General features: G+C 50.6%; 1 protein-coding gene across 1 annotated transcript in view; it reads left to right on the top strand.

The window, feature by feature from the left end:
- PAPPA2 (pappalysin 2) overlaps positions 1-24,208 on the top strand; it is a 93,959-nt gene that overhangs the window by 54,331 nt on the left and 15,420 nt on the right. The window contains exons 14-20 of the mRNA XM_072867218.1: positions 5,625-5,796; positions 8,169-8,346; positions 10,592-10,805; positions 17,699-17,867; positions 18,587-18,719; positions 19,849-19,958; positions 22,694-22,765. Coding sequence (XP_072723319.1) covers positions 5,625-5,796; positions 8,169-8,346; positions 10,592-10,805; positions 17,699-17,867; positions 18,587-18,719; positions 19,849-19,958; positions 22,694-22,765 — 1,048 coding nt within the window. The remainder of the gene's footprint in view (positions 1-5,624; positions 5,797-8,168; positions 8,347-10,591; positions 10,806-17,698; positions 17,868-18,586; positions 18,720-19,848; positions 19,959-22,693; positions 22,766-24,208) is intronic.

The raw sequence follows: 24,208 nt of genomic DNA, 5'->3' as shown, positions 1-24,208 counted from the left end.
TGTGGATCAGAAGTGAATTCCTCTGGACAAGAGAGGAAGTGGCAAAAATAAGGTGCAGCATGTTGCTGTGGGGATTGGATGTGGATAAAGATGGTCTTTGGGATAGCTGAATATGCATCCTTGAGGAATATTGGCAGATAAATCCTACTTGTGTGCTGCTCTCACGATGGGCAGATGGGCCATCTGCCTTCAGGAAGGAGGCAGGCCAACTCCTCTCAGGAGTGATGAAGGTATGGTCCGTCCTGCCTCAGGTTGGCAAGCTGACTAGACCAAAGTCAACATCCTCTTCAGCCTCACTTTCTGTGCTTCTATAAATCTATTTTGGTGTAGCAAGTAACAAAAAACCATGGAAAGGAACTGTCTGGAAATATATTAAGGTTGGTGTGCTCTTGCTTCTTTTTCTGCCTTTTCCACTGTGGCTACGGAGGGACCAATAGGTCATTTGACATCTTACTGGTGCCTTTTCTCTATCTGTGAGGTGGATGACTCACAGGGATGTTATTTTTTTGCCAAGTTTCTTTGGGAGTCACGTACAGAAGCAAATATCTTTTCTTGAGGTGGCAACCTCAATGAAGATCGTAATCAAGAAGCATCACCACCGTTGGGTCTATACATGTAGCCTGCTCCCGCAAGGGTGGTTGCCATCAGATTTACTGGAAAAGTGAGACCTTTCCCCTTCACAAGAAACATGCCTGAAGGGAGAAATTCCCAAGTATTTCCAAAACAGCTTTTCTCATTTCCTAGCTATTTTCTTTTGCTAGACCGCATTGGGGTAAACATCTTTTATCTCACTGATGTTCAGTGCTACAATCCAGACTCCACCAGAGTACATGCAGTGACTACTTTTAACTTCAGGAGATTTGGCTGGAGCCTTTACCTGTCCATCAACATCCCCTATAACTCCTTCTCCCCCAAAAATTTGCACTATGAGATGAACTACTTATAATAATTTTCCTCTGTTAGAGTTGGAGCTTGATGATAAGGGCTGTTTTAGCAGCAATCTTTGGCTTGAAAGCTTGGGTAGATACTACAGCAATTTATGGATGATTTATTATACTTTAGGCAGCTGCACTGTATTTGGCTTGGCTTAGCTTGACTTGGGTAAATCCATCAGTATTTTCTGGGTTCCATGAAATAATTGCTGTAAAATGGGAAATTTCAGCTTTTCAGAATTTGGGTTTTGTCACAACAAAACAAAGTCACCCTACCAGCATTGTCACTACTGGCTCAATGTGCTCCGTTGCTGGCAGTTGCCTCCTGCTTTTATTATAGAAAGATGAAGGCTCCCAAAGGAAAAGTTTTGCTCTGGTTTATAGAATTGGTCCCATTTCAGCACAAAGCTCTTATCGTTCCAGAGCACTTAGGGCCATCGCTAGGCAGAATTTCACAAATTTCCAGATCTGAAGCTTTCTTTTGATGTATGAGTTATGGGAGTCGGTGAGCCCAGAAAATCATGCAGGCTGGTGCTGATGTGGAATAAGTTTGGAGAAAAACCTTGGTATTTTGTGAAAATGCTGTTGACCAATCATTAGTTTGAGCTTCAAAAGATGCTGGGATAAAAATGGAATTTTTTTTTGATGTTTCATGCAGAAAAAAAAATATTGGCTTATCCCACATCTTATACAGCCTGAATCAGAAATGGCCAAATGTCAGGAGTTTGCAGCTGCGATACAGGAATTTCATTTATCATCAAAAGGAGAAAGAGCTCCTTCATGCTGAGATCAGAACTGGGCTAACTACACCATTTCCTTGTCCAGCCTTCGTTAGGATGTTCCAGCGGCTGGGAGCAATGATTTATTCCATCACGTTACCCAAACCTTGGTAAGGCATGTGGATTTTTCTTTTGTCCTGCACTTGTACGGCATCAGGCTCAAGGGTGTCCAGGCCCAGAGTATTGCAGTGGTAGTCATGATGATGCTGATAATGATAAACCAACTGATCAAGGCAAAGTTTGTAGGTAGAGATGATATATATATATATATATATATATATATTTTTAAGCTTACCGACACATTTGAGAAAATCAGACAGCTTTCAGTGACACGAGCCCCTCTTCAGGCCTGGAACAGCAGCACCAGACTTCAAAGATACGTGTAGGATGGGAACAGCTTCTCAGAACTTGAGTCAATAGGTCTCAGATCATCTCCAAAATAAAACCTAATGGGTATTTGTGGGATAGGGGTGTTAGTCACAGAGAAAATGGCGATAAGTTAGTCATCTTCTGGGGCAAAGAGAAAGCTAATTATTTCTAAAATATATCTGCACATATAGAATGTGTGCATGAGTGTATATGTGTGGTGTATATAAAAAGAAAGATTTCAATATTATGACCTGTAAATTATCAATCCCTTATGTATAACTAATCTATATAACGTTCTCCATATAGAATAATACAGTAAGAAACTTGATGATCTCTTGATCTACTTTATACCAGCATTGCTGGTTACGCTTCTGAACTGGTGGAAAACCAACATGTGTCCAGAAGTGCTGAGAAGGATCGGTGCTTCATTACTTGCTATTAAATAACAGCATTGTCCCGACTGCCGAGGCTGCCCCAGACAATGTGCCATCGCTCCACCAGCACCAGCAGAGCTGCTCCAGCCAAACACTTGGCCCAGCTGGATGTGTCTGGAGGTGCCACCGCCCTCTCCAAACCAGCGCTGCAATGAGCACACGCTCCGTAACTCAACGCAACTTCATGGGCAGATGAAGTTAGGTGTCTTGGGGTCCCGCTGTGGCCACCCAGCTGCCTTGTAGCCTACAGCCGCTTAGTGAACCCACCACTCATCTCCCAGCCCTGCTTCCCAACGTGTGGGCTGTGACTTGGCTGGATAATCCCCATGTGCCCAGAGGGGCCTGGGGGTAAGGACTTTCTTGCTGCGGTGTGTTGACGTAGCACCAAGCACCATGGTAGGAGGGATGTTGTGCACCAGCTGCAGCTCCCCACACGTCCATGAATGGTGAGGAAGGGGAGGGGAGGCAAGAGTGAGGCTGGAAGGAGGAGGAGCTCATCCCCTTTCACACATGTGTGTGCAGAGTCACGCATGCGAGGAAGTTTAGGACAGCGGCTCCATCATGGGGAGGTGGAGTCAGGGATGGGAACATGTGTGTGTGCGTGCACCGGAGGCACAGGCAGGGAGCAAAGCAACTGCCTGGAGAAGGTGACTGCGGGAGGGGAGGGGAGAGGGTTACAATTGGTACCAGATGCCCTCAGAAGCTAATGACCTGACAAATGCTGTGCTCATAAAACAAATTCTTTAAAAAGGAAGCAAATGGAAATATAAGCTAGTGAAAGAATTTGCAGCAGCTGCCCTGAAACCATTTCTCACTTCATAAACAGGTCTGCATTGAAAAAACAGCCCCTTTCTTCTTGTTCTCCTTTGTGGATCCCTCCTGTGCCCACCGGCTCTTTCAGGGCTGTGGCCTGCAGGTTTCCACCATGTCTTTGGCTCGGTGAACTTATCCAGAGTCAACAGCACATTGCGTTCCCTTAATGTCCGTGTCAGCACCTTTTTGTTAGTTTGGGTGTTTGGTTTTGGTTTGGGTGTTTTGATTTCGGTGTTTTTGGTTTGGGTGGTTTTGGTTAGGGTGTTTTTGGTTTTGTTTGTGGAATTTCTAGCTGTGCATCCTTGGCTGGAGAGGCTGAGCAAACGCAAGAGGCAAAGGCTGCCTCTGCCTCCTGTGGGTGAAACGCAGTGCGCAAAAACTGTCAGCAGCCCAGCGCAGAGCAGAGGGGAGGCATTCGGGTACACCTCCCTCCCTTCTCTCCCCAGTTATCACCTGAAGCTGCAGCACCTCTGCCGCTGCTTCAGGACTGCTGTTATCGTTTTTTTGCGCTGGTACCACTTGGTAAAATATATAGCCTGACTGCCAGATAACCAGGGCATTTTCTTGTGGAAGCTGTTGTGTCAAACCTGTGTCTTGGCCCCATTCCATCCCAGGTAATTAATCTAGTGGCTGCATTTCACTGATGGAGACCATAGCCCCCTGGCTGGCACTGTGGGACTATTTGTGATGTTTAATTAATCAGTACCAAATGGCTGGTCCTTGGTGGGAAGCTGCTGCAGCGAGGAGGGGGCTGTTTATTTCCCAGGGATGGGCGACACATTGCAAGCTTTACCGGGACCTTTTGTAACTTGAGGTGGTGCAGAGGGGAGGGTAATTCTTCCTTTTAGCTGCATCTCACCTTGGTGGCCATAGCTGAGTCTCTAGAGCTGGACAGGTGTGTGTTGAGATGATCTTAATCCCAAAGACCTGAAGTCAACATGCACAGGCTTGAAATGCTTCATGAGCCTGTGAGAAGAGCAGAGGTGCTGAAGACCATCAAAGCAGAGTGGGAAGGTGACCAGAGTGGGGTGGAGGAGACAGCTGCAGGATGTTCAGCTTCTCTCTTCCACCACATGCTGTGTGGACAAGAAGCTCAGGCAACTCTGCTGCCAGGTCTGGGGGGTACTGTGTGTAGTTTGAAGAACATGTCATGGATGGTTCCCTAGTATCTGCAGAGGTTCCTTCTCCAGCTAAACCTTTCCTTGCAGTTGGAGAATCCTCTGTGAATTCTCTGATGTCTAATACAGGGTTTGACATACCTGTCACCCTTCTATCAGCACAGGCTTTAAAAAGGCCTCTTTATGTTTTTTTTTCTTGACCATCTGTTGCTGCAAATCTTGTCTTATTCTGCACTAAGACTGACTGAAATTGAGGTGCGGATTCAAAAGTTACCAGGAAGGAGAAACGCCCAATGTTACTGTCAGCTTTGTTGCCTTTGAAAGTGCACATCTCTTGCTGTCCACTGTCTGTCTCCACACACTAGTGTCTGAGACACATGTGTGAGCAGAGTATGTATGAGAGGACACATGTGAGTGGCTGCAATCACATGTGAGTCTAATGGTGTACTCTCTATGGCAAGCACAGTTTCAGGAGGTCTCTTGCCACAAGTTCTCTGGTGTCCAGTATGATTTGAGCACATTGGAGATGAGAAATTGTTGTGTGGTAGAGACCGCCTTGCTGCCGGAGGAGCTGCAGTGTGCTCAGGAAGGTGCTACAATGACTGTTGTTTATTCCTTGTGCATTCAGGAGTGCTGCTTGAGAGGACCATCTGATATAAACTTTCCCACTTTGGCCATAGGAGTTGTGGCCATGCTAGATATGTCACCTCCCTGCACTCTCCGCATGATCTCCTTCCTCTTGCTCCCTTGGTCCACCTACACTGAGCACCAGCAGCCCCTTTGGTGCCAGGCTGTGTGCAGGCTCTGTGCAATGCAGCCTGTGCACCCTGGGGCAGAGGAGCTGGAGTAGCCCCACCAGACAGCACGGATTTTGGAAGGAGCGTTGTTGGGCCATGCCTCCTTTCATCAGCTTGGAAGGACATGATGGTCTGTGGGAAGGTATGCACTGGGGTTGGGCTGAGGTCCAGCCAAGGCAGAGCTGGGAAGAAGTACCCTCCTGGCATCATCATCAGGAGACTTCAAGCCTGGAAGAAGCTGGGACTGAGGGATAGGTTTGCGTCTCTGTAGGCATCTGTGACCTGCTGAGCATCCTATGCAGGTGCCACCCAGAGAGAGCCCCTCCTTGCTGCAGAAGCCCTGGGACCCACTTGCTGATCCCTTCCCTCTTCTCCTCCCTAGCTGTGTCCACGGTGTCTGTGCAGGATTGGGAACCTGCATGCGGCTGCTGCTTCCTCATGCTGCCACCCTCAACTGCACCTCTGACGGCCCGAGGTACATGGTGTGCACCGTCGCCTGTGAAAAAGGCTTTGTCCTCCGCTCCAGCAATGGGAAGAGCCTGGGCTCCATGCAGGTGAGTGGACGTCAGGGTGGGGGTGACCTCATGGCCTGTTGGACTGAGTGCTAGTTAAGAAAGGTTTAACCACCCTGAGCTGGTTGGAGTGACCCTAGGACACCTTGTTCCTCCAGCCCTGACCTCCTCACTGCTCTTCCAACAAACCTTAGCCCAGTGGAGGCTCTGGTGCTGGACCTCCATGCCAGTGGCTAGTGGTCCTGCTCTGGGGACCTCTCTCCTTCCTTCACTGCAGTCATCCTAGCTGCCTGCAGACCACGGTTCTGCCTGCAGACCACAGCCCACACAGGGTGAAAAGCCACTGCAGGGGATGTCCCAAGCCAGAGTGATGCACTCCCGCAGAGGGAGAGGTAGACATTTCTGTTCTCCAGATGGGCATTTCTGGGAGGGTTAAACATCCCTGGGACATTTTCTCTCTTGAAGCTGGTTAGTGGCTCAGGAAAAAATGAAGTCATTGCAGAGCGACTATATTTAGAGGCAGCTGACAGCGCCGAGAGCTTTTCTTCCTTTGTGTTGCATTGCAATAATGCTGCCCACGCCAGCAGGGCAGCACAGAGGTGACCATGAAAGAGTTTGTCCTGCTTTCCAGAGGGCTGGGGGATGCCTCATAAAAGGCACAAGTCAGCATGGCTCTTATCCATCGACTGAGGAGACCTGAAACTGATGTGTCCTTGGGAGATGAGCTGCCTTGGGTCTGGGCAGTCACCTTGGCAGTGTCACGGGCACAATGCATCCCGTCCTTAGGCTGTTCCTGGAGGGGGGAACAGGAGTCTTTGGGGCTGAGCTGGTCACCGTGCCAGCCTGAGCAAGAGCGTGAACTTCCACGGACTGGAGACAGATGGAGGTGAGTCAGGCCATGTCAGCAGGATTGACCTCTTATCCCCTTGGAGTGTTGCAAGTGCTCATGATGCCTGGCAGGCAGGTTTCCCGTGCTGCAGCCATTGGCGTTTGCTGAAGGAGAGATGGGCGCTGGAAAGGGCAATGGGGCAGCTGGGGATGCACTGCTCGGCCCCTCATCACTGGGGAGGTTATTAATTGCATGGCTGCATGGGCCAAGGCAGGCCCAGGGAAAACAAAACGTTCCTGTTCTCCTCTGAAATGAAACTGCACAAAATAAATCTGCCTCGGTGGTAGTTTTCATGCATTTGGCAGCAAGATGGAAAAATTCTGGACAGAGCTTTACCATGTGGCTGTCACAACAGATGGCAGGTTGCAGGTGCCCTGCCCTGAGCCCCCCCAAGTGATGTTACTGGTTTGGCTGTGTGACCCTATACATCTTGAGGCATTTTGGGAAAATGCACACAGCTCTCTCCTGAGCATCCTTTCCACCTGGTTCAGCTACCCCATGATCCTGCTGTGCACCCAAGAGTTACCAGACTCAAATTTAGTGATGTCCTTCAGAGCCACCATGTCCAGGTTCAATCAAAATGTGTTGGCTGGGAGGACAGGTCACACATTTGACTGTACAAGCAGCACGGTTGTACTCAGCCAGTGAAGGGACATCAGGAACAGTTGAAAGACACCTCTTGGGTCTGCAGCCCCTGCCTGAAGATTGCTGGGCTGGGGTTAGCGGTCTGGGAATGGAAATCATAGAACAGTTTGGGTTGGAAGGGACCTTTAAAAGATCTAGTCCAACTCCCCTGCCATGGCTAAGGACATCTTTCTCTAGACCAGATTGCTCAGGGCACACTGTCATCCACCACTCTGTTTTGATGAAGTCTGTGGCACATGTTGATCATGTTTAGTGGTGGGAGCACTGAGGGTTAGGTTCTCATGCGGTCCCACAGCTGTGTAAGAGGGGCTGTGTCATTAGGATTTGTAAATGAGGTTATATGAACCTCTGATTTCAGTGGGGTCTGTGGGCTGAGGCATGAGAGAATTGGTGCATTTAGGGAAAAACAATCAACAGGAGAGCTGCCTGTCAACAGCTGAAGTAAGACTTGATCTTGTAGGGGAGAAAATTGCAGCACAAAGAGCTGGGAATAACTTGTAGCTCAGGAAGTTGTAGTGTATCTTGAAGTTATTTTCCTTTTTCCCTTAATGTGCTCTGGCACCACTCAGTGTGCATGCTGCTAGCGTTTTCTGGAGGTGAGCATTTACAGACCAAGCATTAGAAGGTCTCTTGTGCAGGTGGCTTGTGTGTTACCCCAAGGGCCATTCACTGCTTTCACACCCCAAACACCACCCTGTGAACAGGTAGGGGCTTTGTGACTCAGTGTCCAGAGTGGGGAGAAAGGGCACATTGGGGGAGGAAAAATGGGGGGAAGCTCTCCTTGTCCTGAAACCTGGGTCAGCCCCTTCTGCTGTGGTGGCAAACCAGTAAGATTAAAGTTCAGTCACAGGGGTCTGATGGAGCCTTGCTTTCTCCACAGCAGGAGGTGGTGCTGACATGCAGCTCGGGGCGGTGGGACAGATCTGTGACTTGTGACCCTGTCGACTGCAGTATGCCTGACCAGTCCCACGTGTACTATGCCGAGTTCTCCTGCCCCAAGGGGACCACCTACCTGCAGAGATGCTCCTTCTCCTGCATCCACCCAGCCAAGCTTCAAGGTACAGTCTGGAGTGCTGAGGGATTTCTCTCTCCCTGTTTGGTGCCACCTTTTCATGCCTGTCCCAAGCTGTTCAAACAGAGCATTGCAACTTTGAATTTCCCAGTTATCCTGGCTTCTCCCAGCCAGGTGGGCTCTTGAGAGACCTCCCAAAATGGTGGGCATTCATCCTCCTTGAGTGGGGACACCATAGTGTGGGGATAATTCCCTCTGACCCCCATCCCCTGGCTGGAAGCCCTTATCCATCCACCTCAGGGTGTAGGGATGTCTTCTCCTGATAGCTGGTGAGGTCTGGCAGCCCCCAGCATTACGGGGACGAGGGAGGCAAGAAGTATGCAGGCAGCCAGCGCAGACAGAGAGAGAGGACTTCAGAGAGCCAAAAGTGGCTCGGTGCCTGGTGACTGTGGGAAAGTGTGTGGTTCAGGAGTCCTGGGGCTGTATAAAGCTGTAGAGACTGATGCCCTCAGCTGCAGAGCAGTCTGGGAGATGCTCGCCACCCAGACACACAGCAGTCCCCCAGACACGCCATGGCCTGGCTTTCATTCTGCCGACTCCATCAATAGCCGCAGGAATGTTTTTAAGCCAAGTCTGAGAAAGAGAACTACTGTTCCTGTCTATACAAGGCTGAGTTGGATGGGATTTCGGGGGTAATTGCCTTGACAGCTTCAAGCATTGGGACTTTATGTGAGTTTCCACCAGCACCTTTGCTCTGAACAATCACATACAACAAATCATTTTAATGGGTGCCCTATTTTATGGACATATTTATAGCTGAAACGTATGAAAATAATTTACTTTTTTTTTTAAAGTTAAATCTAAGGAGCAAAAACTGCAGGGAATTAAGGTCTCATTTCATGATAGGGGGGATGCTGGCAGATCCCCAGCGTGAGCTGATCAAACGGTAGCATGCAAATGATGACTCGACAGCCCAAATTCTGCATGAACTGATGCCCGTTGCCTTAGGTGGGTCAGCTGAGGGCAGGGCTTTAATCTGATCTTTCACTCACAGCTGCCTCTTGCTCCTGCTGAAGTCAATGGGAGGTTTGCCATGGGCTCCCTTCATGGGAAGGTGTCCCCTTGATGGAGCACCCTGGGTGACTTCCAGTGGCTGACATGACAGCTGGTGGTACTCAGTCAAGGCTGCCGAGCCACGCGGGTAAACTCACAGAGGTCCAGCTGGCTCAGCTGAGCTGTCAATGCAGGGACGTGCCTGATGCTTGCTCTCACCGAAGGCTCGCATCCTTACGGGCAGGCTCTCAAGGCTAATAAATGCTAAGAATAGGCAAGGAAAGGATGACATGGCTGCACAGTGCTCGGAGGTGCGGAGTGACCCTAGGCAGTGCCGGCCCGCTGGGAATGCAGGCGCTGTGCGGAGGCATGGTCTTGTCCCTCGTCCAGAATCACTAGTAGGCAGAGCAGTGATCACATAAAAAGAAAGCAATGCTCGAAGGGAGCATGGAGCAGTCTGGCCACATCAGGAACCTGCTGATCCAAACCCCTCAGCAGGAAGAGTCCCATTCACTCCAGTCCAGCTTTCTTTTTCTTGCTCAGCAGTTCCCAGTGAACCATCCATCATCCACGGGTAATGTAGTCCTGGACACTTACCGCAGGCACCCAGAGCTGTGCGGTTTCGGCCACCTGTTAGCTGGGTCTACCAAACCCCCTTTTTTCTAGAGGGACAACAGAGAGCTGGGCTGTAATACTCAACCCAAGCCTTTAGTAAAGGGTGGTTTGAATTCCCAGTCACACCAGTTAAGGCTCCCACATCTATCCTGCTGGCACTTTCCAACTTGTGGTGCACATGTAGCACAGGGTATGACAGCTTGTAAGGGAAGGTGAGGACAAGCTGCAAAAAGCACCTGGGGAGAATGGAGATGGGCTGAGCTAAATATGTCAGATAGCTGTCATACACAAAAGCCCCCAGCCCACTGAAGGCTCTCCTGAGGTATCACCAGAGAGGAGAAGTTTAAGGGAAAGTTTTGGGGAGATTTGCAGAACCAACATCCTTTCTCCATTCCCTAGAAGTTGTCCCTTCCCCACTTTTGTCTGCATTCAAGGAATTTGATTTCTGTCCCAGCATGACCAGCCATAAAATGGAGTCCATGGTCTTCATATTTGTTGCCTCCCTTGGCATCAGTATCCGCTCTAACAAGAGGACTTTTGTTCGTTGCTTTGAGCTTCCCTCAACAGGACTCCGTCCCTGGGTCAGCTGTAACCCCAACACGCTGTTTCTCTTTTGGGGTCAGGAACAAACCAGTGGCTGACCTGCCTGGACGATGGTCTCTGGTCGCTCCCCGAAGCCTACTGCAAGCTGGAGTGTGATGTGCCTCCCATGGTGGCCAACGCCAAGCTCCTGGTCCCACGGTGCCTGCAGGGAAACCACGACGTGGGCTCAGTCTGTCGCTACAAGTGCAAGCCTGGATACCACGTGGCTGAGAATGCAGTGGGCAAGCCTAAGAAGTAAGTCTGTGGTGGATCTGCTATCACCGTTTCCTCCATCCTCCCAGCGTGAGCAAGGAGGAGAGGTGATGGTACTCTGGCAGTCTTGAAAAGCTGATTTGATAGGTACAAGGCAGAGCAGCTTGCTCTGGTCATGCTGATTTCTTGAGACACAAGAGGCATTCCCCTGGTTTAGGTAAAAGCAGGTAGGAACAAGATGCGAGCTGCTGTTGCATGCATGTGTACATTAAGTGCCTTAACCTAAATAAAGCATGCGAATTTTCTCATGCACCTCAACGTACTTGTCAGTTGCTGAAAATTAAGCATGTATAGAAGTGTTTGTGGACTCTCAGGTAATTAGATGTAATGAAATGCTGGAAGATTCTTGGAGCTGCTGTCTTTCCTAAAAGTGATAAAACATAGATCAAGGCATTGGGGGTTGTAAGAATGAATCCTTTTGTCAGGATTAACATTTTACCCCCTGCTAAATTTAATCTCAAGCACTGTCATTTCAACTGGAGAAGATTTTTCCTGATGCTTTGGGGAAAAATTCCTGGTGATTCACTAGCCCTGCGCTCAGCCAGTATCGTGACACTGGGGGGTAAAGCAGCATTTTGTCTGCGACGCCTCCAGCTGAAGTCCCCATTGGGTATGGTCACTAAAGATTCCCTGGCACTGGCCAGGTCCTCCCCAGAGTCTTGATGCTAGCCCAAATCAGGTAATTATGTGCTAATTGTTTAATGCCCCCTTCCAGTTTTAATTGGATGCAGACTTCATCTCTGCTTTGCTCTGGGGTAGGGTGGTTGTGCACTGGGAAGCAGTTGCCAAATTTCTTGCCTCGTAATGAAGGAAGTGGTTTCTGTAAACAGCTTTTTGCAGTGTTAGGAGCATTTCTTGGGCCAAGGCGAGCTAAGCAAATTACGATTATGGCTACAATCACATGGACTGCTTTGCAAACTGTGGAGCAGCTTGCGTGCCTGTGGCATTTCAGGCACTGGACGTGCAATCAGATCAACACAGCTTGGAAAGTTAGGCCATCTCAGTCATGCTGCAGCAACTGCTGGTAAGAAAGATGCCCTCTGGAAGTTCCTGAGGCTCCTCTGATGTATGGGTCTGAACAGGCTGTGAGACAAGTCAAGGAAAATCATGCGAAGTGGTTTACATTTTCATAGCAATGCATGTTGACATAGCATTTTCACATTTGCTATTATCATTACTACTAATTCATCTAACATCTTTGATCATAGAGTACGATCCTGTTATGGTAAGCAAAAAAACATTAGCAGAAGCAGAAACTTCATTGTTTTCTAATCACGCAGATTAACTGCGATGTGAGTGGCCTGATTCAAAGCAAAAGCCTTTCCTTGGAAGTGTAAATGCCGGTGTACTGTCTCATCTGGAGCTCTGTGTATACTCAGCATGAGTACAAACCCCTTGGCACGTGTAGTGAGTAGCAGCTACTAGCCAGTAAACGGGCCGGTCAGTTGCTGGATTGCTGGAAATCCTTCTGGTGTTTCAGCCCTGGCAGGCAGAGGATGGGAGCTGCCAGAGTGAGAGGTTGCTTGCTTTGTTCAGGCGAGTTTTGGAGAAAGCAAGTTGTTGGAGAAGGAGATGGAGAGCTCTGGAAGGGGCCAGGACTGGTGGGGTGCAGGTTGCTGATGTGCTGGTGAGGGAGCAGGGTCTCAGCTGATGACTCGGACATCAGGTTTTGGGGTCTTCTGAAGTCTTTCTGGGTTCTTTCTGGGTTCAGCAAACTGAGTTCTTGATCTGTTGTCTCCCTGTTGTCCATCAACCCAGCAAGCACCAGCCTTGCTGAAGGATTTAGTGTCATAGAGCTGTTGATGGGCATAAGACAGCAAGACTCTTTATGTGTACTAGATATTGGACAAAAGTCAGTCAGTCCACAGCTGGCACTGAAGACTCCCCATGCCACCTAAATAGCCCAACCTTGGAAATATAGTCAGGCTCTCTTTGAATTATTCTTCTAGCTCTAGTGAATTGTGCCTTTTTAGAGGGGAACGATGAAAGGAGTGTAACCCCCAGCTGGCCTCACCAACAGCTATGGGGCTCGGACTGTTCTCCAGGGAAGGCGTAGAGGCATCTTTGGATGTCTGTGGGTTCCCAAGAAATCAACCCACTCTGTTACTATGTGAAAGACATGCTCATCTTCTCACAGCACTGTTATAAGAAGCTTGGTCATTTCCTTCAAGGGCTGCTTGTAGGCACCTTCATTCAGGGATGGCTCTAGATCCCCCAGGGACTAATGTGAGCAAGCTCTAATGTGAGCAAGCAGGAACCCAACCCAGCCAGGGCTCAGCATCACCTCCTGACTAGCTGCTTTTTTGATCAGCTTTCTGCAGTGCATTCCTCTCTCATGGACCTTGTAAAACACCATGGCTGCTACAGCTGGACTGGGGACCCAACCCCTGGGGCTTTGCTCCTCACGTGGTAGGGCTACGGTACCCACCTTATGCAGGCCTGAGCCGTGGCTGGGATCCAGCTGTCTGTCCAAGACAAGATGCTCTTGGACACAGATGCTTGTATGATTCCCTCACTTCTGTTTCCTTAGTTGAATTTTACTGCAGGGGCAGTAATGTTGCTTAGAAGGCTCCTGCAATCTTAGTTGAAATTAATTTCCCATAGCATAAGTGGAAGAGAAAGGAGATAAAGAAATCTGTTGTCTTGGAGAAGATGCTTTTATCTATTAACCTGAGTGAGGAAAGGCCTTTCAGAAGTCACTGCTTGTCAACAAGGGATCCTCAAGGAAATCTTGATTGCATAATCAAGATCCTGCCAGAGATTTGCTGCCTTTCTGCTGGCAGGATCATCTGACTGACAATGCTGACATGAAGGGTAAATCTTCTTTGACTCTTCCTAAAGGAAATCTGTTTTCAGCCTGGAGAGCCACATAACTTGTCAGCTGGAAACCAGGCTGTTATTTCACATCTAACACCAAAATAACAGTAACAAGGGGAACTTAGCATGTGCATTCATGCTTTGTAATGGGATGTCTCTGTTTTTGGGCAGCATCTGTCCAATGGCAGCACCAACTCATTGACCTGGATCGCACAGAGCAATGAACTGCCCAGGAGCAATGTTTGGCATCATCCAGGGCTGCAGCATTGAAAAGAACTGGGCTGAAAGTCAGAGGTCAGATATTTCAGGGGAAAATGGGCATCACCCCTGCAGTGGTCCCTGCTGTTGCTTCCACCACAAAGTGCCACGTGAAGCAACAGGAATATCTAGGACATCCTTTAGAGGAGCACTCTAATGCTGGGGGGATGGTCTCAGTTTGGGGACCAAAAAGGTCAGACCCTGCAGAACAGTTGTTTCACTTGCCCAATGCAGGATGATTCCTTGGAGAGAAGAGATTTTGGGATCTCAAAGCTACTTTTTTTGAGGGATTGATGAGCCCCTTCTGCTAGTTTGAGGGAATGAAGCAAAGAACTGGGCACCCAGGTCTTTTCAGGCAGCTTTGAAAGTCTCAGCCTGCATTTTGACCATAGTTCAAGGGAGCCATGAGACAGCCCAGCTCCCTGATGAGCTTCCATGGAGATGTCGGCCCCTACACCTCCTGTCCCCATTCAAAGCCTATGGAGACCATAAAAATGGGAGAGGGAGGTGGGAGAATGTGGAGGAGAAAATGGACTGGAAGGAGTTAGCAGACTGGGGGCTGGAAACATATCAGAAAGATTGCAGCAGGCAAAGCAGGACAGCCTAGGCCTGGCAGCATCGGAGTTTAGGGGGGCACCGGGCCACTGTACATTTGTGGTGGGTGCAAAGGTGTGGGGTGCTCGCTGCTTCTGCCCATGTCTGGCCCCTTCCAGGTAAAAGGCAAACACCTGCACAGCTGAGGGAACCAAGCAGCCAGGTAAAGAAAACACAGGCTGTCAATTGGACTCCTGTGTCACTTCCACCTCTAAGGTCTCTGATGAAGATTTACAGCCCAGGCTCTTTGGAGCACAGCAGCAGAGGTCCTACAAAGCTCATGTCGCTTTATTTCAATTTACCAGCAACTCTCCCTATTCCTTTTGAAGCTGTCAGTCTCCTGCCATGGGAGATGAGGCTTTAGGCTCATTTATCACTGTTACTGTACAGCAGACCCCGTTCCCCCAAGCTGGCCACCCCAGTATGCAGCTGGATCCCAGCCAGGCTCCTGCGTGCTCAGCTCCCAGAGCTGGGCAAGCGCTCATGCCTTCACATCAGACGCAGCCCTCACTGGCCTCAGCTGTCTCCCCTGCCTCCTCTACCCATTAGGCATCCGCTTGCCTGGTTGGAGGGGGAAGCTTTGACTCTGATTTTCCTGGCTTCCTTGTTAATCCTCAAGAAATGCCGCTAACCCAGATCAGAAGAAGTCGGGGGGGTCTGGAAATTTCAAGCTGCTATGAGGTTGTGGTTTTTTTATATATCTTTTTTTTTTTTAAAAAAAAAAAAAAAAAAAGCCTCTCCCTTCCCTTCTCTGTGTCTTAATATAAACTGCTCACTTCATACGTGCGGCAGTGGTCCACATGCCACCTTCTACCCTGGGGTCAGCCCAGGCTAGCCCTGTTTGAAGTTTCCCAGCACAGATGCTGGTGGTGGGGTGAGGGATGCAAGGTGGTTTCTCCCCCCAGGTCTAGGGGGGGTGCAGGTCTGGGGAGAGGTGGGAGAGGCCACGCACAGTGCCAGCCCCCGCTGGGGTCACTCTAGCACCACATCAAGACAAGAAGCCCTGGTGAAGATGATGGGGCTCTGAACCACAGTGTGCACCTGTGCAAACTGCAACTCCTGCAGTGTGTCCTTCCCATACTCGGCCCCTCTCCCCAGGTCTTCCCAAGGCTCCTAGGCAAAAGGCCTCTGCTGTGATCTGGGGGAGCAACAGGGAGGTGCAGTGGCTGCATCAGTTATACCCTGGTATAACGGGTATAACTCCCCCTGGCCAGCGGGGGAGTGAGAAGGAGCATGTGGCTGGGATTCTCCTGGTTTGTAAAGGAGTTTTCTCGGTGCCTGAGGCATTACAGTGAGGCTTTGCACCACCACCACTCCTATTGCCATAATGACATCAGCTTAACCCTCAGCGATTTACCCCTTGCAAGTCAAAGAGCTGGGTCACACCCTGTGTGCCAGGCAATTCAAGAAGGGGAAAATGCTGCTTGAGGATCTGGACATCCAACACAGATCAGTACCTCTTGGCATGCACCTTCGCTTGCCTTTAAAGGTGGGCAAAACAAAGCTTTCAAACAGACATGGGAGGAGGCAGGGTCTGATGGGGCATCTTTGAAAGGCAGTGACCATCATGCCAGTGGAAAGGGTGAGCAACTAAGAAAGTTAAACTGAGGGGGGCTGAAACCACAGCTGCCCACAATGGGATCCAGAGTTGCTCTTCCTCACCAAATAGTATGTAGTTGCAGTTCCCTTCAGTCAATTCAAGGCTACTGCTCTTGGGGTGACTTTGCAGCACCACTTGCTGCTTGGGTGCTCACACTGTGGCCACCCACGTTCCCAGCGTGGTCTGGTGGGAAGATTTGTGCAGAACTCTGTGCCCAGAGGACCTGCCACATCTCACCCCTTTCCCTGCCTGCCTCCACATTACCTGCTGGAGCCTGAATTCACCACAGCAGGAATCCACTGTCTCCCTTAGTCTTTAGGAAAAGCAGATCCCTGATTTCTGAAGGGAGAGGGGGAATCCCTAAGAGCTGCAAATATTTAAAAGAATGAGAATGTTTCAAAAAGCTCTCAAATTTCCCATCCAGGAGTTCCCAGCAGAAATGTGTATGGGGATGGCCACCAGCTCCTGCCCCACATCTGGCAGTGGGGTGCAGATGGGGTCCCCCCGTTTCTCTGGGCTGCATGACCCTGCAACATGTGTTGGGGGGCAGCTGGGTGGCCCCATGCAATGTCTGCTGCCGCTCAGAACAAGGGGCAATTTAGTGCCTCCCCCCAGGGGTTTCTCTAACCCAGTTAAACCCCCCTCCGCGTACCTGCGACACGCTATAAACTCCATAACAGGGTGCCTGGAGCCCTGCCGGCTGGCACCGGGTGGTGGGAGAGGGCAGGGGCAAGCAGCTGGAGCAGGCTGTCTAGTAAAGAAGGACAGGAGGTGGTGGGGGGAAGTCCCATTAAGGACAGAGCAATCAGCATGGGCTCAGGTAAAGCCCATCAGTGCTGTCAAAACCTGTGTGTAAAAGTCTGGGGTCGCAGTGACATGTCCTCTTCTGGGAGAGCAGTCCCTAGCCAGCCCGATGCCTTGTGGGGTTTCGATGCCTCTATGTAAAAGATGTGGTGTCCCTATCGCTGCCAAGGACGGGAGACTGAAAAGCGGGTGGGCTCTGCTCCTGGACTTTTTCTTCCTTTCTTTTTCATTGTTTTTTTGGCAAGTAGTTTGCGCCTGGGCTGTTTTAGCAGCGCAGGATGGTATTGGTCTGCTGCGGTATGACAGCCCCTTGGCGAGAGGGGGATTGACAGATCTGGCTGGAGTACAAAGAGGAGCCTCAGGAGTAGCTGGGTGCAGGCCAGCAGGATTTACTGGTGGAGGCTCACTCCATCCAGCAAAGTATGTAGCTACTGGCGGTAGGACAAAGCAGCCCAGGACCCGCAGGGGTTGCAGGGCAGAGAGGAATGGTTTAGGGGCACTACTAGAGGTGGGGAGCAATGGGGTGGTGAGTGCAAGGAAAAAGCATCCAGTGCTCCTAAATCAGCATGATCCCTTCAGCAAGGGGAAGAAAAGGTCCTGGTTGAGCGTGGGCTGTCCCTTCAGGAGGACCTGCCCATGGTGAGGGGTGGGATGGCATGGGAAAGCCCCATGTGGGGGGGGCTTGGTTGTGCTCCAGGAGACATGTCTCTAGGCTGCTCCTGCTTCTGTGGGACGCTTGGAGCAGCCAAGGTGGGATTTCTTTGGGGAGCTGCAGCCCAGTCTGGTATCTGTGTTTCCTCAGGAAGTTCCTGAAGGTCCAGTGCCTGGAGAGCGGGCAGTGGGAAGAGGGGCACTGCATCCCCGTGGTGTGCGAGTCACCCCCTCCCGTCTTTGAGGGCATGTACAACTGCACCCAGGGCTTCGAACTGGACAGCCAGTGCATCCTCAACTGCGAGCCGCAGGGACAACAGGTGAGTGACCTGGGGGCAGGGAGGCAGAGATCAGCCAAGCATTGTGCTTCAGAGCACCTGAAAACAGTAGGGCTCCCTGTGCCCTGCTGTGCAGAGGGGCCCCCCAGCAGCTTGGCCATCCCTAGGGCTAAATGCCTTTGTACCACCAAGCAGCAGTCGCCCTGCAAACCCAAAGCTTTTCTTGCTGGATACCAGCCGTGGCACAGGGTGCACCACTGCCTGAGAATGCTCTTCTGCTCCCTGGTGACCCTTCCAAAAAGCAGTGGTCCTAAGCAAGCCTGCTTGTATTGAGTGAAAAGGGTCAGAAAGCAAAAGTAGAGGGTTTCCAGTGGATTTTGGGAGCTACTGCAAATGCATTTGCCTGGGATGATGGGCAACTTTGCTGCAGCAGGCTTGCTAACCAAGGGGCTTGCTTGAGGGTGGAGGCTGCTCCTTGCTAGGCTCTTCCATCCAGGTTTTGCATCCAACCTGCTGGAAAGGTCTTGTCAAAAGAAGTGGGGTTGATTCCCTCCGGTGGGATCCAGCAGCAGCTGGAAAACAATTTGCTTTCTGGTCAGTAGTGCAAAGCACACATAGTCTGGACCGGATGGCTGCAACCCAGCTGCCCTGGAGAACTTCCCTCGACTTCACTGGCAGGAGGGGGGTCCTTGCAGTGGCCAGGCAGGGTGGCCCCTGCCGCTGCCGGTAGTAACACCGGCTGCTCTCCCTCTGCTTTGCAGGTTCCTATTGTCTGCACCAAGGAGGGCTTGTGGACAGAGGAGTTCAAACTGTGCGAGAGCTTACGGGGCACCTGCCCACCACCTCCGGAGCTGAATTTCGTGGAGTACAAGTGTGAGCAGGGGCACGGCATAGGTGAGGGCAGATGAAAGCTACACAGAAAACCAAACCTTATGTTGACTCAGCCCTCCCAGAGAGCTTAAGGTCACGATGACTCTTCTTGTACCAATCCCCACTAAATCTATGAAAAAAATCCTGTTTTCTCTTCCATCCTCTTTCTAAACACAGAGCCATGGGTGGCTTTAGCCTTGTGCATGGCCTGGTTGTACTCATGGGCAAGACTCAAAACTAAAGCTGGCTCCAGTGTAAGCATCTGTCTTTTCAGAAGGATCAGGGACTTGTCTCTAGAGCAAACCCAGCTCTTTACAGTAATTTTCCTAATCTGTAGCCCTCCATCCTCCCTGAGGTCTCTCTACTTGTTACTACTGCTAACGTTTGCAGGGTTAATGTGGCAGGTCCTAGATAAAAGCTGCAGTGACAATCACGCGTAACACGGCACTTTGACCAGATGAGGGACCACATCATCCATTTCTTTCTCCAGGACTTGGTCACTTTGTGCTTTCAGGAAAAGCTGCAATGCTCAGTCACAGTCATTGCACCTCATCTGGCATCCTGCTGGACAGGATGCTTGAGCAAAGCCTGTATCACTCTGAAGCAAACACATCAGTCATCTAGGTCTGATCAAAACAGGCTGAGGCGAGTCTAAGGGCAGGGCCTGCTAAGGTTAAGCTTTGGACAGACATGATGTGAGGCTGGGGTTAGGGTTGGGACCCACCTGATTTTCCAAGGTGGTTTTTGCAGCTTTTTTTCTTCCTGGGTCATAGGAAGGCAGTGGGAATTCAGCATGGTAGAAAAAACATGAAAGATGCTTCCTAACATGTCAACAAACATCCCATAGCATTCAGGTCAGACTTATTTTCATGCTGGATCCCATGTCCTGCCATCAGGGCTTGAATCTATCTCTCAGGGCATGTTCAATTTTCCTCTCATCTGGGAGAAGGGAATTGGCCACAACTCCTATAGGCTCTTGCATAATTCAGGATTTGGGGAAGGAATTGCCATCCCAGGTTGGGAGGAAAAGGGTCTCCACTATGTCTGCCTCTGTCCTCAGTGAGGAGCCTACACGTTTGGGTCTGGTGTCCTCCCATAAAACATCATTGCCTGGTTCCTGATGAAGTCCTCAAGGTGCTGTCTCCTCCCACAGGTGCTGTGTGCATACCTTCCTGTATCATACCTCCCAGTGACCCTGTTATACTGCCCAAAAACATAACTGCTGAGACTATGGATCACCGTCTGCAGCCCACCAGAGTCCAGGTAAATGGAGAGGTGGATTCTTCTAGCAGGGGGTTTGCTGGCAGCATAGAGGGGAGCCTCCCTCGTCTCTATCTGGTGTTTTTTAACCAAAATCTCTTTGCCTTGGGTGAAGAAAGATAAGACTTGGAAAGATAAGCAGCATAAGAGAGCTCAGGGCTGGCTGGCCCTCTCCAACGCTGCTCTGGAAGTACCAACGCTGCTCCCCGTAACCAGGTTCCAGTGCCAAGGTCCTCCTCGCTCCCACCACTTTTTCCTCCTCTTCCCTCCCCTGCGGACACTACTGTACAGCCTCCTGCTCTCCTGTACCAAAGTTCAGCATAAGTTATCAGCTCACAAGCCAGCTTTCAAGGATTTGCAGGATACCACAATGAATGAAGCTAAATGCAGGAATCCCACTGATTTTTCAGGATGTGCTGCATGCCTAAACCTGCTAAGCTGCTGTTATTGTCAGCCAGTGGTGGGAGAGCTAAAGCTGCCCCTGGCACGGCATGAGCCTGGGTCCCTGATTACCTGGCAGCAGAGATGCAACCCCAGGCAGGTATGTCCCTGCCAGGGAGGAGGCAGGGCACTGTCAGCTGAAAGGTGTCTCTGGCTGCCAGGACCCACTGGCTGGCCTGTTACCTCTGCTGCTGGAACAGGGAGCCTTTCTCTCCCCATCTCTTATTCATTTTGTAGGCAAAACAGCTCAAATAGCTCAAATAGTTTGGATCCTCACAGCATGACTTTCCCAAAAAGTAGCTCTGCTGGGGTAATATTTCTTAAAATAAAAACGAGATGCATAAGGAAGGAGGTGGAACAAAGAAAAGCAAACAATATTCCCAGGAGCCAGTGCTCCCATCCAAACACTTTCCCCTCCTCCTGGGAACCCACAGGAGGCCCAGCATTGTGCCTGTGGATACTACTGTACGTCGCCTTGAATCAGACCCATGACGGATTGCTGGCGGGGTTGAGGACGCCCGGGGCGTGTGGGATGGTTAAGCACAAGCCTTGGAAGGAGTCCTCGCCTTTGAGGGATTGAATGGCTTGGCCCGTCGAGGCAGTGGCATTCGGCTTCCCTTTCACCACTGCTGCAGGCTCTCGTGCAAGGGAGGCATTTTGCAGAGAGGAGGAGGGAGGGGAGGTGTTATTTTAAGAAGCAGTGCTCCCCCTTGCCAGGAGCTCTCTCCCTGGACCGTCTTGTTTTCCTCTTTGCCCCAGCTCCCGCCTCTGCTCCCCGCTTTGCTCCTCTGAGCCTCTAACAGCTTGCCATTCCTGGGAGCTGCCGTGCTCCCAAGGTGATGGAGAGGATGGGGCAAACAACACAGGGAGCTGCAGAGGCCACTTGGGGAGGGCGTGGCCCTGTTTTGCTTTCAGCTCTGATTCATTGCATCCCGCAGCCGAGCAGGTTTGTCCCTCTGCCCTTATTTCCCAGCCTGGAGTATGAGTATCCTAATATGAGTATGCTAAGATGCCATTAAAGCACAACAACCACATATGAAACACCCCAGTAGGGTTAGGATTCAAACATTGTCTGGACTGAGCAGGAATTGTCTAGATCAGCCAGCATCCCCAGCCTCTGACCCATCTGACGGCAGCTGCCTCCGGGTCTGCCTTCCCTGCACTGGCTGAGGATGGCCAGGACCTCATCCTGTCCCAGCCTCATCACGGTCTTGACCGAACACGCAGCAGGAGGACCTGCAGCAGGTCTGCGTGGGCAGGTCTGCATGGGCAGAGCTGCCCCATCCCCAGCTGCTGTGCCACCCAGGAATGCTGGAGCCGGTCTGCCTGCTGCTGTACATTTCAAATGGGAGGCTAGGAGAAAACATATGTGCCCCTCTGTGTGACTCCCACGCTGTGAAGGGCATCCTAGGACACTTTCACAGGCCAGCCGTCATTTTATGGGGCCTCAGATTTCAAAGTCTGCCTGAGCTTTACAAGGAGGAAATTGCATGTGTGGTGGGGCTTTTCTTCCCCCTGTATAATCATGAGTGCTCCCCACAAACCCCCGCTGAACGAGCAGGACAACACGTTCCAACATGATGAAACTGAGCCCTTCATATCTCGCTCTTGTGTCCACTTGGCTGCAACAGCTGAGTTTGTGCCTTGTAAATACCAGCAATAATCTCAGCCCTGTGAGTGAACGTGAGTCTGGTGTATCTGCTTCTGGCCAGGTCCGGGGAGGTGAGTCCTCCCAGGACCTGGTTCTTGGAGCCTGAGCAGGGGTCAATGAGCAAATTGATGCAGACACCGAGTGATGACCGGCTGAGCCCCCCGTCCCATACGAGTGAGAAGCTGGTGAATCCAACATCACGCAGGAAGGTGATAGCAGACTCAGCCTGTAGTGGCCCCCAGTGGCTTCCCCCTAGCAGCAGCTTGTGGCCAAGTCAGCCACCGTGAGGTGGCACTGCTAGCCAAACCCACTTCTCTGGTGGTCCCTGCCATCTCCCTTTGTCCTCTCTCAGTTTTGTATCTATGTACATCTACATAGACATATATGTGTGTCTATCTAGCCTCTGCCTTGAACAATGTACCCTGGTTTGTGGGTGAACCAGGTGCAGCTGCCTTGGGTTTGATGGGCTTCAAAGGGTTTCCTGCTGGGCAGAGGTGCAGGGAGGGTCCTGGGGGTGCCACTGCTGTTCAGCACCGCGACGAGCAATGCAGTGTTGTGGGAGACCCTCTACCTCCAGAGAGCATTGGTGGCTGTTGCCCTCCCTCTGCCGCCTCACCTAACAGCTCATTTCTCCTTCCCTCCTCAGCATATTGTGTGCACGGGCAGGCTGCGGTGGTATCCAGACCCCTCCGTCATTCACTGCATCCAGTCGTGTGAGGTAAGCCCCCCCTGCCTCCAGCATGAGCTGCCTGCTCCTTGCAGGAGAGCTCCTGGCAATGAAGACTCGCTCCAGCACAAAGCCGGATGGCTTTGACTTCATGTTTGCTCCGAGCTGGGCCAGGGCTTGCTGGCTCAGCAGAGACACCAGAGCAAGCATCCTTAGGTATGGTCCCCCGCAGCCGGGTGATACTGGGGAACGAGAGCTGCAGAAAAACCCATTTCCTTCCTTGCCTGATTCTTCTCGGCCAGCCTGGGAAGAATGTTCTAGCAAAAGGATTTCACTGGCAAGGGGTATCCCCAAACAGCCTGTGCTGACTCCAAGCCTGAATATTTCCTCTAACCAGAACCGCAGTTCTAGAGTAACGTGGATCCAGAAAAGCCCTGTGTGACTCACATGTCCAACCAAAACAACTAGGATTTCCAGCCTTGTACATGCAAAACAAACCGCTCCTGAAGAATCTGCAGACAAAGAATTCCTTGCAGAAATGGGTTAGCTGCTCATTTCACTTTGAATAATGACCAGGCAGGAGAAAATCGTAGGCAGCCTGGAGTCAGTTTGCAAAGGAAATTAAAAATAGGCAGTCTTTGTCAAGCACTAGTTGTTATTATGATTGAGGATAAAAGGAAAAAGAGGGGGTATTTTGGAATGTTGTATGCTGAAAATTTGGGATTTTTACCAAAAAGGAAAATGTAAATGAAGTTTGCACACCAAAAATAGCTTTGGGTTTTGCTGATTTTTTTTTATGTGCTCATTTGAATGCAAATGATCGCTTTTGCTCACCGATTCTGCCTAGCTCAGCTCTTTGTCAACTGAAGTGTGGGAGAAAGGGCGATGTTGCAGGGGGCATGTCCCCAGGAAGGAAACATTATGGTCAACAGAAGATGCAGCAGGTATTTCCCAAACTTGATGGCTGTGTTGTGCATCTCTACTGCAAGGCATGGGCTGCAAGCATAGGGGAATGAGGTGCTGTGTGCTAGAGAGATGATTGAGTACCAGAGTTTAGTGATGGATCCTCCGGCGTTTTGGGAGCTCCAGGTCTTTCTAAACCATAGCTTTTAGCTCAGCTCTGGGGCAATGTATTTGAAGTAGGATGGGCTTATGTGGAAGAGCAGTCCAGATGGTTGTGGTGATTCTATCCGTGGTTCTCCTGTTAGCAAGGGAGAACTGCTCCTTGTGCTCTCTGGGAGTTGGTCTTTCCAAAAAAGAAACATATGGGGCGTGAGGTGCTCCTTCTTCCCTTCCTGTGCAGCTCAGGTGAGAGAAAGCTGACCCTGGCGTGAGGATGCTCCCTTAGGCTCAGATACACCAGACCGACTTTCCTCGTCTGTGGTTCCTCACCTCACCTTGGGTCTGTGTCTTCAGCAAGGGGTCCCATAGGGGATGATGAAAAATGCCAGCTTATTTGTGTGTGTGTGTGCATGTGTGTGTGAGAGAGAGAGA

This window comes from Ciconia boyciana, chromosome 7, assembly GCF_034638445.1.
Source record: "Ciconia boyciana chromosome 7, ASM3463844v1, whole genome shotgun sequence".
NCBI lineage: Eukaryota > Metazoa > Chordata > Aves > Ciconiiformes > Ciconiidae > Ciconia > Ciconia boyciana.
This window is presented reverse-complemented; position numbering and strand designations above follow the sequence as displayed.